The 13,939-nt window shown below is 42.4% G+C and overlaps 1 protein-coding gene across 1 annotated transcript in view; it reads left to right on the top strand.

Moving 5' to 3' along the window:
- The window catches only part of ptcd3 (pentatricopeptide repeat domain 3), a 292,712-nt gene that overhangs the window by 274,258 nt on the left and 4,515 nt on the right, over positions 1 to 13,939 (top strand). The window contains exons 6-10 of the mRNA XM_048598351.1: positions 2,222 to 2,328; positions 9,039 to 9,117; positions 10,681 to 10,771; positions 10,875 to 10,960; positions 12,878 to 13,020. Coding sequence (XP_048454308.1) covers positions 2,222 to 2,328; positions 9,039 to 9,117; positions 10,681 to 10,771; positions 10,875 to 10,960; positions 12,878 to 13,020 — 506 coding nt within the window. The remainder of the gene's footprint in view (positions 1 to 2,221; positions 2,329 to 9,038; positions 9,118 to 10,680; positions 10,772 to 10,874; positions 10,961 to 12,877; positions 13,021 to 13,939) is intronic.

Raw genomic sequence — 13,939 nt, 5'->3', positions numbered from 1 at the left:
CAGAGTACTGGGCTAATGGTAAGATTCTTGGTAGTGTGGGTGAGCAGAGAGATCTCGGTGTCCATGTGCATAGATCACTGAAAGTTGCCACCCAGGTTGATAGGGTTGTTAAGAAGGCATATGGTGTGTTAGGTTTTATTGGTAGAGGGATTGAGTTTCGGAGCCATAAGGTCATGTTGCAGCTGTACAAAACTCTGGTGCGGCCGCACTTGGCGTATTGCGTACAGTTCTGGTCGCCGCATTATAGGAAGGATGTGGAAGCATTGGAAAGGGTGCAGAGGAGATTTACCAGGATGTTGCCTGGTATGGAGGGAAGGTCTTGTGAGGAAAGGCTGAGGGTCTTGAGGCTGTTTTCGTTAGAGAGAAGAAGGTTAAGAGGTGACTTGATAGAGACATACAAGATGATCAGAGGATTAGATAGGGTGGACAGCGAGAGCCGTTTTCCTCGGATGGTGATGGCTCGCACGAGGGGACATAGCTTTAAATTGTGGGGTGATAGATAGAGGACAGATGTCCAGAGGTAGGTTCTTTACTCAGCGTGGAATGCCCTGCCTGCAACAATAGTGGACTTGCCAACTTTAAGGGCATTTAAATGGTCATTGGATAAACATATGGATGATAATGGAATAGTTTAGGTTAGATGGGCTTCAGATTGGTTTCACAGGTCGGCGCAACATCGAGGGCCGAAGGGCCTGTACTGCGCTGTAATGTTCTATGTTCTATGTTCTATAAGACTTAAATTTCCATTGAAGAATCCGATCATGCTCGGAGGTGGCCTGTGGGACACACTGCCATCTAGTGGCAGTATGTATGGATTTAGCTGAGGGAGAGAAGTTGGCTCTGTTTCGCATTCAAGTCTCAAAAGGCTGGGACTTAGTGTGTATTTTCAGGTGATGAGAATGGTGAGTGTATAAGTTGGACAATTAGTAACATGAACCAGACAGGACTTGCACAATAAATGTTAGGGCCCTGGGGAGTTGTGTGATCTCGGGATGCAGATACATAATTCCTTGAAAATGCTGTCACTGCTGTATGTGACTGTTATTTTAACTTGTTTAAAAAGTACCCTACTGTCTCTCACCCAGGTAGACAGGCTGGTGAAGAAGGCATTTGGCACGCCTGCCTTCATCAGTCGGAGCATTGAATACAGGAGATGGGACATCATGTTACAGCTTTACAAGGCATTGATCAGGCCACATTTGGAGCACTGCATACAATTCTGGTCACCCTACTACAGGAAGGATGTCCTTACATTGGAAAGGGTGCAGAAAAGATTTGCAAGCATCTTATTGAGACTGAAAGGTTTGAAGAATTGGGAGAGGCTGGATAGGCTTAGACGTTTTTTCCCTGGAGTGTAGGAGGTTGAGGGATGGCTTTATAGAGGTTTATAAAATCTTGATGAATAACTAAGGTCTTTCTTTTCCCCCAGCGTAGGGGAGTCCAAAACTAAATCCATAGAATCCCTGCAATGTGGAAGCAAGCCGTCCATTCAGCCCATCAAATCGGCACTGACCATCCGAGCAGCATCTCACCCTAACAGCACCCCCCACCCTATCCCTGTAACCCTGCATTTCCCACGGCCAGTCCACCTAACCCGCGCATCTTTGGACTGTGGGAGGAAACCAGAGTACCAAGAGGAAACCCACACAGACAGGGGGAAGCATGGAAACTCCACCAAGACAGTTGCCTGAGGGTAGAATCGAACACAGGTGCTTTGAGGCAGCAGTGCTAAACACTGAACCACCTTATTGCCCCATAGGTAGAGAGCATAGATTTAAGAGGAGAGAAAGGTTTAGAGGGGACCTGAGGGGCAACATATTCATACAGAGGGTGGTGCGTATATGGAATGAACTGCTAGAGCACGTGGTAAAAGTGAGTCCAATTAACACATTTTAAAGACATTTGGACAGGTACATGGATAGGAACGGTTTAGAAGGGATTTGGGCCAAATGCAGGCAAATTAGACTACTTCAGTTCAGGAAACCAGGTTGGCATGGAAGAGTCAGGCGGGAGGGTCTGTTTCCATGCTGTCTGACTCTAGGACAGTTGTGCCAAATCTGAAAATGCATTAAATGATGAGAAAATGGTTGTGTGTAAGCAGCCTTGTCAAGTTCCTTAATTTTTAGCAAACGTTGTATAAAGAATTGTTGATTTAGTGAGGTAGATTTAAATGTTACTAAGTGTGTCATACAATTTTACAATTTTTTTTCCTTCCTTGCAGTGTTTGGATTTGAAAGACCTTGAATTGGCTTACAGATTGCACAAGACACTTGAAACTGGAAACAACTGGGTATTATTGGGCGATTCTTATCAGCAAAGTATTTATTAGTAAGAACATTTGTGATTTGTGTTTACATTCTTTTTGTTGTCCACCATTGACTGCTGTTGTACTGAGTGGCTTGCTAGGCCATTTCAAAGGATGGATAAGAGCCAACCACATTGCTGCAGGTCTGGAATCACATCTAGATCAGACCAAATAAGGCTGACAGATTTCCTTCCCCAAAGGGCATTAAAAACCTTCCTAGTTCATTACAACAATTCATGAAAACTTCATTGGTCACCATGACTTGACAAGATTTAAGTTCCAGATTCATTATTTAAATTTAAACTCCACCTGCTGATTTGGTTAGACTTGAACTCATGTCCCTAAGTCATAACCTGCTCGTGGTTTACCAGATCACTGACATTACACTAGCTGCCATCTTACCTTTATTCGGTAGTCCAGTACCTGTACAGGTGTTGGATCAACAAGGGACGCCAGATCACCCTGAACATCTGTCATGATGGCTTGATGCTTTATTTATTCATTCATAGGATGAGGGCATTGTTGGCTAGGCCAGCATTTACTGTCCATCCCTAATTGCCCAGAGGGGACTATACTCAATGGAGTTTAGAAGGATGAGGGGCTATCTAATTGAAACTTAGAGAATACTGAATGGCCTGGACAGAATGGATGTTGGGAGGATGTTTCCACTCCTAGGAGAGACTAGGACCCGAGGACACAGCCTTCGAGTAAAGAAAAGACCTTTTAGAACGGAGATAAGGAGAAACTTCTTTAGCCAGAGAGTGGTGAATCTGTGGAATTCACTGCCACAGAAGGCTGTGGAGGCCAGGACACGGAGTATATTTAAGACGGAGATATTTTCTTGATTGTCAAGGAGATTAAGGGTTATAGGGAGAAAGTGGGAGAATGGGATTCAGGAACTCATCAGCCATGATTGAATGGCGGAGCAGACTTGCTGGGCTGAATGGCCTAATTTCTGCTTCAATGTCTTATGATCTTATAGGGCAATTGAGTCAACCACGTGGCTGGGTTTAGAGTCATATGTCGGCCAGACTAGTTAAGGATGGCAGTTTCCTTCCCTAAAGGACATTAGTGAAGCCAATGGGATTTGGAGTTAACGGAGTGACAATATCATTAGACCATCACCTCCCCCTGTGCTGCATTACAAACAGCAATAAATATCTTGCTTAGTCTTAATTGTGACCTTTGTCTATTCCTAACTTTTTCAGAGAGATGCTGGGATGCCTGAACAGTATGATAGGTTATTTCAAAAACCAGTTTAAATACCAATTACATTTATTTAGGAATGAAGACAAGTAGTACTGCAGCAGGTTTTTCTCCCCAAAAGGAGAGTAGTGAATGTGTTGGACTTTCTTTTTTACAAAATTTCAATTTTGATTGAAAACAATCAAATTGCTGTCAAGAGATTTAAAGTCTTTTCTCTGGATTTTAGTCTAGCCACCACTCTTTCACCTCCCCTGCCTCAAACAACAGCTTAAAGGTGCTGTAATAGAATCTGTTAATTTAGTGATATAATTGTGCAAAGAGTCTGCAAAGTTTAGAATCATGGAAAATGTATCCATACAACTTAGGAGTATGTTACCTGATCCCCGATTTAATAACATGATTACCTGCTGATTAATGGATCTACCTCTGCCTTAAATATTTAGACTCTACATCCACCACATTTTGAGAGAGAATTCAATAACTAATGACTCTCTGACAGAAGAATTCTCCTTATCTTTGTCTTAAATGGGTAACTCCTTACTTTTTAACTATGACCCCTCATCTTTAGATTCTTCAAGAGGAAACATCCTTTCTGCATTTACCCTGTGAAGACTCCACAGGATGTATTTTTTAAATCGTCACTTCTTTCCCTTCTAAACTCAAGTGGATACAACCTACACTGTTCAACCTTCCCTCAGGCCCAATTTATCCCCCCCCACCCCCACCCCCAGCCCAAACAGTGCGCGTGCGCGCGCGCACACACACACACACACACACACACACACACACACACGTGCGCGCTGCTTCTGCCATGCTATTTGTACCCTGTACAATGGGTGGCAGGGGAAACATCCAGTTGTTGTGGTCCTCATAGGTACCAATGAGATAGGTAGAAAGAGAGACTGTGAGCAACTAGGGACTAAATTGAAAAGCAAAAAGGTAGTAATCTCCAGATTACTCCCTGAGCCATGAGCAAGCTTGCACAGGGTCAACAAACAGCATTAAAGAAGTAAAGGCATGACTTAAAGATTGGTGTGGGAGAAATGGGCTAGAATTCATGGGGCATTAACATCAGTACGGGGGAAAGAGGGAGCTGTTGTGATGGGCAGGCTCCACCTAAATCATTCTGGGACCAGAATCCTGTTAAATACCATAAAACATGGGCTGTAGATATCTCTAAACTAAATAGTGGCTGGGTGGGTTCAGTTAACTGGAAAATTATGGCAAAAGTTAAAGTGAAGGGAAAGCTCAGCAGAAGTTATTAAAGTTTTCAGCACAAATAATTGGACAAAAATTACAATATGGAAAGACTCAGGAATCTAAATTCAGGCACAGCAGATAAGGGGTCAACTATGAGAAGGGGGCAGTCAATGCAGAACTGAGAGTGTTATACTTGAATGCACACAGTATACGAAACAAGGTAAATGAGCTTGTAGCGCAGATTGAAATTGATTGGAATGACATAGTGCATATCTCACAGACGTGGCTACAAGGGGATCCGATCCGAGAATTAAGGATGTACAGTCCTATTGAAAGGACAGGCAGATGGGCAGAGGGATCAGGGTTGCTTTGTTAGTAAGAAATGAAGTTAAATTGATAGCAAGAAGCAATACAGAATCTGTGGGCAAAGTTCAGGAACCGCAAAGGGGAAAATCTCCCTGATGGGAGTTGTATACAGGCCTCCTAGCAGTAGTCAGGACTTGGGAAGAAAATAAATCGGGAGATAGAAAAGGTATGTAAGTGGACTGGGAAAATCAGGTTGGTAGCAGTAATCAAGGATCATTCTTGTAATCCTGTAGAGGCTTATCATATGAGGAGCGGTCTATATTCAATGGAGTAGAAGGATGAGGGAGAAATCTCATTGAAACTTATAGAATACTAAGAAGCGAGGATAGAGTGGATGTGGAGAGCATGTTTTGGCTCGTTGGAGAGACTAGGACCTGAGGGCATAGCCTCAGTGGGAAGAGATGACCCTTCTGAAATGAGGAGGAACTCCTTCAGCCAGAGTGTGATGAATCTGTGGAACTCGTTTCCACAGAGGGCTATGGAAGCCAAGACACTGTATTTAAGATACGGATAGATAGGTCCTTGATTGGTAAGGGGATCAAGAGTTGCAGGGAGAAGGCAGGAGTATGGAGTTGAGAAACCCCATCCCATGATTTGAATGGCCTAATTCTGCTCCTATACCTTGTGGTCTTATGAAGACTGGTGTGTAATTCCTGGTCAATTCATCTGCCTTTTCTCATGTCTGACTAATAATCCATAGGACCTAATTTTTGCTTTTTTTTTAAATGTCTCTAAAAATTCTTGCTCTGTTTTTATATTTCTTCTTAGTTTAACCATTTTATCCTAATTTTTCCCTCCTTATGAATTTTTTTAGGAAGTCTTTGCTGTGCTTTTTATATATGGTGGCCAATCTTCTGACCTGCTACCCATCTTTGTGCAAATACGAGATTACGGCGAGGTCTTTAATCTTATCTTGATTCACAGTAGCAGATCTAACCGAGCCAGTTCTCTGGTCAGCTCCAGAATGTGCTGTTCTAAGAAACTATCCTAAAAAACAGTTTATGAACTCCTTATTTTGGTATCCTTTGCCCTTCTGATTTTTGCAGTCTATGGTTTCCTGAACTTGAATCATCCGTCTCTCTTGTGTTAATACCATGAATAATTAACAGAGCATCTATCCATCTTTTCCTAGCTCCCTGTCCTTCCTAAATGTCCTATACCCTTCAATACTCAACTACCAATCCATGTCATTTCTGCATCTATGTATCAGAAAAGAATCCTGCATTAAGCCAACTAAGTTTTGTTGACCAGTTTAAAGTTGGAATCTTTCTTTATTCATTCATGGGCTGAGGGCGTTGCTCGCTAGGCAGCATTTATTATCCATCCCTAATTTCCCAGAGGGCAGTTAAGAGTCAACCACATTGCTGTAGGTCTGGAGTCACATGTAGGCCAGACCAGGTAAGGATGGCAGTTTCCTTCCCTAAAGGACATTAGTGAACCAGTTGCGTTTTTCTGACAATCAACAATGGATTCACGGTCATCTTTAGATTCTTAATTCCAGATAATTCAAATTCCGCCATCTGCCATGATGGGATTCGAACCCAGGTCCCCAGAACATTATCTGGGCCTCCGGGTTAACAGTCCAGCGATAATACCACTAGGCCATCGCGTACCCATTGAGATGATCTGGCCCTGTGTATCATCTTTTTCCCTGATTTGAACAACTTTAGCCTTCTGGTTGCACCAAGTGCACAGACTGAATTCCCTCTTTTTTTCATTTTTCTTGTTGGATATATTAAACTCTCACCAGAAGTAATGAAGCCTCAAATCAAGCTGTTCCAGTACAGCTGCAGTGCTGCTGCCTACATGATGATGTAGAATGTTGCTCAGCTGTGTCCGGTCCCAACAAATCTAATCCAGGCAACCACTGCCTCCATACTGAGCAAAATGATAGAATGTGTCATAAAACAGAAAATGCTGGAAAACTCCCATAGGTCTGGTAGCATCTGTGGAGAGATGACCAGATTAGTACTAAATCCAATATGACTGGAACCCTGAAAGATATCAGTGAACCAGACATGTCTTTATAACCATCAATTGTGATTTACGTGATCACCTTTTAGACTAGTTTTTCATTCCAGAAATTTATTGAATCTGAATTTCACCATCTGGCATGGTGGGATTTGAGCCCTTGTCCCCAGAACATGAGCCTAACATCCTGAATTACTAGTCCAGTGTCGTTACTACCACCATTAAAATTTATACGTGGGGCATAATGTAAAAAATTTTTATGTCCGTGTCTATGTAGCTGCTTCTTGAGCTTTCATAGATTTTATTCAAATTGTTGACTTGGCGGCATCACTGCAGTGATGCTACCAGACTTCTCGGCACTTTTTGTTTTATCTGAAACCTCCATCATCGACAGTATTGATGGTGTCGTAGCTGTGATGGCACTGGCCTAGTAATCCAGAACCCCAGACTAATGCTGTGCTGACATGGGTTAAATCCCACCATGGCAGATGCTGAAATCTGAATTAAATAAAATTCTGCACTTCTTAAAAAGTAAAATGGTCTGAAGGGAACAATATGACAACTGACAATTGTCATTAAAGCCTATCCAGTTCACAAATGTCCCTTTTAGGGCAGGAAATCTGCCTTACATAGAAAATAGAAGCAGTGGGCCTTCAAACCTGTTCCACCATTCAATATGATCAAGGCTGACCATCAAACTCAGTACCCTGTTCCCACTTTCTCCCCATACAGTTTTTGATTCTTTTAGCCTCAAGTACTGTATCTTGACTCCTGTTATCTGATCTGGCCTATATGTCATTCCAGACCAACAGGTTAATTCTTAACTGCCCTCTGGGCAAGTAGGTATGGGTAATAAATGCTGGCTTAGCCAGTGGCACCCATGTCCCATGAACACCAAATCAAATCCCAGTGTATTTTACAAGTGGAGTATACTGCTCTCATTGCGATCAAACATCACATCTTCAGCAACAACTTGCTCACTGATGTTCAGTTTCTGTTCTGCCAGAATAGCTCATCTCCTGACTTCATTCCAGCCTTGATACAAACGTAGACAAAAGAGCTGAACTCTGACAGAAACTACAGTCGACATTGAGATAATATTTGATAAAGTACAGTGTCAAGATGCCCTAGAAAGACAGAAACCTGTGGAGTTCAGAGGGAAAGTACCTCACTGGCTGGAGTCAGACTGAACACAGAGGTTGTCAGAGGACAATCATCTCAGCTCCAGGGCAACTCTACAGACGTTCCTCAGAGTAGTGTCCTCGGCCCAACCATCTTCAGCTGCTTCATCAATGATCTTCCCTCCATCATAAGGTCAGAAGTGGTTCACTGATAATTGCATGATATTCAGCACCATTCACAACTCCTCAGTTACTGGAACAGCCCATGTCAATTTGCACCAAGATCTGGACAGTATCCAAGTTCAGGCTGATAACATGGTGCAAATGTTGATTGCTATTAAGTGCTAGGAAATGACTTTCTATTTGATGTATAATGTGTTCGCCTTGCATTCAGTGGGTTTCCCACTGCTGAATTCCCCACAATCAGCATTCTGAGGGTTACCATCGGCAGAAACATAACTGGATCAACTACATAAAAACTGTAGCTACAGCGAAAGTTTGAATGCTGAGATATATTAGAGCAGGTAACTCACCATCAGACTCCCCAAATCCTCTAAAAGACACACAGTCAGTCAGGCGCGCACACACACGCACAGTAGGGCATGCAGGCACGAATATCACTACCCATTAGTCAGCTGACAGGATATTGTGCAGTCGTTGGTGAACATCTGTACTTCTGATATTATGATGGAAGGGAGGTCAGTGAAGCAGCTGAAGATAGTTTGGTCTAGAACACTGCCCCTGAGAAATCCTGCAGAGGTGTTCTAGGTGTATTTCAAAGCTCCTGTGATGTACCTTGAAGAATTTGGTACAGTAATGTTATAATCAAACAATTGCTAATGTTTATTAAGTTTACTTTTAATTTTCAGTGGGAGATTCTTTAGCCTCTTATGCACAATGGAGAGCATTGACGTGGTTCTCAAGTGGTATAAAGCCCTCATTCCATCGGTATGTTTGTTATACTGTATAATACTTGTAATAGTTATAACAGCACTTATTGAGCAATTTAAGTTCTGATCTTTTGGTTCTGAAGATAAAGTAAAAATGTTGTAAGACATGGATTCTGGAACCTAGAAGTGCATGGTACATCTGAAGGAGAAAAGTTTAGTCAAGTGTTTGTCAGATTGTTCATCAGCTATAGGTTTATCCAAATGAGTTCACAACCATGGGGGTAAGTGTAGAAACAGGATAAAGGATAGGGACCAATAGAGAAAAAGTATTGCAAAATCTCTAGATTAACAGATCTCCCGGACCTGATGATCTGCATCACAGGCTCTTGAAAGAAGTGGCTACAGAAGTGGTTGTAATTCTCCAGAACTGCCTAGATCCTGGAAAGGTTTTAGCGAGTTGAAAAACTGCTAACTTTTAACAAGCCTATTCCAGAAAGATGGTGACAGAAATGAAGAAACTATAGACTGGTTAGCCTGGCATCTGTCCTTGGAGAAATGCTTCAATCCATTATTAAACAATGGCAAACCATTGGGAAAGTTTTTGATACAATGTTGACTCTGGAATGTTTTATGAAATGAAAATGGTCTTAGGCAAGTTTATCTGTGTTTTGAGGATGTAACAAGCGGCTGTCTAAAGGTGAACCAGATGTAAAGTATTTGGATTTCCAGAAAGCATTCAATAAGGTCAGTACACAAGATGAGAGTTGTTGTTTGTATGATAATATATTGGCATGGATAGGCAATTAACAACCAACAGGAAATAAGGTAAATTAGTTATTTAAGGTTAGCAAATTGAGAGTAGTGGGGTGCCTGTGCTGAAGGCTCAACTGTATGCAGTCTACATTAACAACTTGGATGAAAGGGCCAGTTGTACTGCATCAAAATTTGCTGAGATGCAAGGGTATTGGGGAGGGTGGAGAGAAGACTCTGCGGAGTTGGGGGGGGGGGGGGCGCGGTGTGGTCGTATTTGAGTAGGCAAACAATTGGTAGATGATCTATAATGTAGGAAAATGCAAGATTATCCACTTGGCAAGAGGTATTAAAAAGAGTATCGTTTAAATAGAGGGAGACTGCAGAATGTTGTGGTACAGAGGGTTCTGGAGCACAGTCAAAAAAGTGGCATTAAGGCTACAGTTGGATCAGCCGTAAACAGGCTTAAGGAGCCAGACAGCTGCTACCCATATTTGTCACGTTCATAACAGGAGAAAGGCTGATTGGACAGGGCTGGGCTGGCTGGAGTAATCATGTTTGTAAACCTTGGAAGAGGATGGAAAGCAGCAGGAGATGTGTGGAGAAACAACAGGTGATGGAGGTGATAAACTGTGCCTGATGTTTGGTAGTGAAAGTGTGGTCTACTAAAGAGAAATGGGGAGGAGGGCTTAGTCCATGGTTTGTTTAGGGGGTCATGTAACCTCCAGTTTGTAATTGTAGCAGAGCATATGCACCCAAAATAGACATTTTATGGATCTGCCTGACTTATTTTAATATTTTGTCTAAATTTAATGGAACTGCAGGAAACATTTCATAAGGGAAAATATTCAAGTGCTTTTTTTTTAAACAGCTCTACTACCCCAATGTGCAAGGAATGAGGGATCTGCTGCAGGCGTTGGACACTGAAAACCACTTGCACCTGATTCCAAATGTCTGGAAAGGTCAGTGCAGCCTGTTTGCTCATTTGAAGGAATGAAGAAAAATAAAGTTTACAACCCTTTAAGGTGAAGATTGAGGTGTTGGTATTTTTCTTCTTTCACACAGACATTAAGCAACTTGGTCACAGTAATAAGCAGGATCTTGTGGAGGAGGTCCTTGAACTGATGAGTCGTGACAAACACAGTCCACAGGTGAGTAAGTTTCCTCTGTTTGGCTCTGCTTATTTGTGCATTCAACTTAAATTATTGCTGTAGAATTCAGGAGCAGCTATATTTTAAGTTGATGTTCAGAAATGTGAATGAATAGAAGTGGACGTCCAATTTTAAAGGCAAACAGAACGTTGTAGCAATGAGTTGAGAAATGAACTGCAGATAGTCAGGTACTTCATGAGTCCATGACTTTTTGTTTAAAGTTTTTTTTAAACTTAGTTCTCTGGTTGTTGTCAATTGCTGGCAAGGCCATATCTATTACCCATCTCTAATTGCCTTGAGAAAGTACAAAAACAGAAATTGCTGGAAAAGCTCAGCAGGTCTCCAGCACCTGTGGAGAGAAATCAGAGTTAATGTTTCCAGTCCAGTGACCCTTCCTCAGAACAGATGGCAGCTCGAAAAAAGATATCTTCTATGCAGAAGATAGGGTGGTGGGAGGGGTTAAGGAGTAAACTATAGGTGGGGATCGAGCTGAAAGAGAGAGAACAACAGTTGAACAGACAAAAGAGTGGATAACAATCCGGCTGGGAGGGTGAATAGCTATTAATGCAGGCTATTAGTGGCTAACAATGTGTTGTGTATAATAACAGACTGACTGGTGTGTGGGGACTAGGGTAAGGACATTGGAGAAGGTGTTCAGGCCCTAAAATCGTTGAACTCCGTATTGAGTCCAGAAGGCTGAAGAGTTCCAAGGCAGAAAATGATGTGCTGTTCTTCCAGGTTGTGCACTGGAGCACTGCAGCAAGCTTGAGACATCAATGTTGGCCAGGGAACAAGGTGGTGTGTTGAAGTGGGAGGCAGCTGGAAGCTCAGGGTCTTTTTTTTTTTAAACAGAAACAACACTTCATTTCACCAAAGTAGGGGAGACCATGGTGTTGGTGAGTTTGTAGTGGACATTGGCGACACCAACACACCCACTGATTCCCACAGTTACCTTGACTACACGTCCTCTCACCCTATTCTATTCTCCCAATTCCTCCTTCTCCGTCATATCTGTTCCAATGATGCCAACTTCGATAAGGGAGCCTCCGAAATGTCCACTTTCGTCCTCAACCAAGGATTCGCTAGCACTGTAGTTGGCCAGGCCCTCAGTCAAGTCCGACCCATCACCAGCACTTTGGCCTCACCCCCTCTTTTTCCCTCCCACAACAGCGATAGGGTCCCCCTTGTCCTCCCCTACCATCCCATCAGCATTCACATCCAAAGGATCATTAATAGGCATTTCCACCACCTCCAGCAAGATGCCACCACATACTCCCCTCCCCCTCCCTTGTCAGTCTTCCACAGGGATTGATCCCTCCAGGACACGCTGGTCCACTTCTCCTTCACTTCCAGCACCCTCCCCACAAACGCAGAACGTGTAGCACATGTCTGTTTACTTCCTCCCTTCTCAGTATCTAAAGGTCCAGATAAACTTTCCAGGTGAAGCAGCACTTTACCTTCATTTCACTTAATCTAGTCTACTGCATTCACTGCCCACCAACGTGGTCCCCTCTATATTAGGGAAACGAAGTGTAGACTGGGTGACCACTTCACAGAGCATTTATGCTCTCTCTGCCAGAAAGACCTTGAGCTTCCAGTTGCCTGCCACTTACCACATCACCCTGTTCCCTGTGTGACCAGTCTAACCGTGAACTATTAACTGAGATGAATTACAGATTTTGGTATAAAAACAGAATTTGAAATTTAATTCTGTTTCGTGAAGTTACATCTACACATGAGAAAATTTTTTCCATTCTAGAATAATCTTGCTAGCTTGGAAGGTTGTTTATCAGATATTGACTCATAGATGGGCCCAATCTTTCTGGAAATTAACTCTGGAAACTGCCTGTGACCTTCCCATTATAGGTTGAGGTATTACACACAGGTATTGAAATTAATCTTTGCATTTCTTTCCAGTTGCAAGCTGCATTTTCTGAGACTGCACTGGACATAAAGTCTGTATATAAACGGGACCAGTTCCGTAATATGCAATGGACATCTACCTCTTTAGGAAATGTCACTGCTCTGTTCCTGAGAGGAGGCCGAACTCAAGATGCTTGGTGAGTATTTTGGAGAGTCATTTATGGGTGACCAAAAACTAACTTAAACAGTTATGTTCATACAGAAGGGCATATTTCATGCCTTTATGTACTTTGGAATTGAAACATGACAAGCTATTAATTATCCCTTTTGAAAACCTGTTTTGGGGTCATAAAATCTCGATCCCAGAATAGACTAGAGGGGAGACTAGACTTGGGTGTTAACACTTGTCTGCATGGGATTAATATTCTTCTTCCACTTCTGCCAGGTGTTTATATTTAACACCAGGTGACTGATTTGGTCACCTCTCTGTAAAGGTTTTCTGACGAGGTTGGAAATTCTCAACACAAGAATTCAGGGCGTATGAGCCTGTGACACTAAGCTAGTCCTAGCTCAGGATAGTGGTTAACATCAGTGCAGCAGAAGGTGTTACAGAGTCATACAGGTCAGAAACAAACCCTTCAGCCCAAATCCCCCATGCTGACCAGCTTTCCTAAATTGAACTAGTCCCATTTTCCTCCGTTTGGCCCACATCCCTGTAAAACCTTTCCTATCTATATATCTATCCAAATGTCTTTTAATTGTTGTCTTCGGAAGTTTGTAATTAATCTTCTTCCGCTGGACAAAAGCGGAGAGAGTTTAATTCAGTCACTGCCTGGACTTTTCTACTTGAGCTGGAAGTGCTGAAGTGTTTCCTCATCCAGACTAATGACATTAGAGTATCTGAAACATAAAAAGTTCTTTTCTGACATATTCACCATTTCTTAGCTGATGAGCACAGAACTTCCACAAATTAGTGAAGGGAAGGATTAGGTGACAACTGCTTTTGAAGATGGGTGATGGAGAATTTACATAGAATTAAAAAGCATTAACAGTGCACGTGGCTCATTTAATCCTGTTGGTCAATGCTAGTATATTCTTTCCCTGTCCTGTTCTTCT

Source organism: Rhincodon typus, chromosome 1 (assembly GCF_021869965.1).
Source record: "Rhincodon typus isolate 14 chromosome 1, sRhiTyp1.1, whole genome shotgun sequence".
NCBI classification, from domain to species: domain Eukaryota; kingdom Metazoa; phylum Chordata; class Chondrichthyes; order Orectolobiformes; family Rhincodontidae; genus Rhincodon; species Rhincodon typus.
Note: the sequence above shows the minus strand (reverse complement) of the source record. Positions and strands in the feature narration are given on the sequence as shown.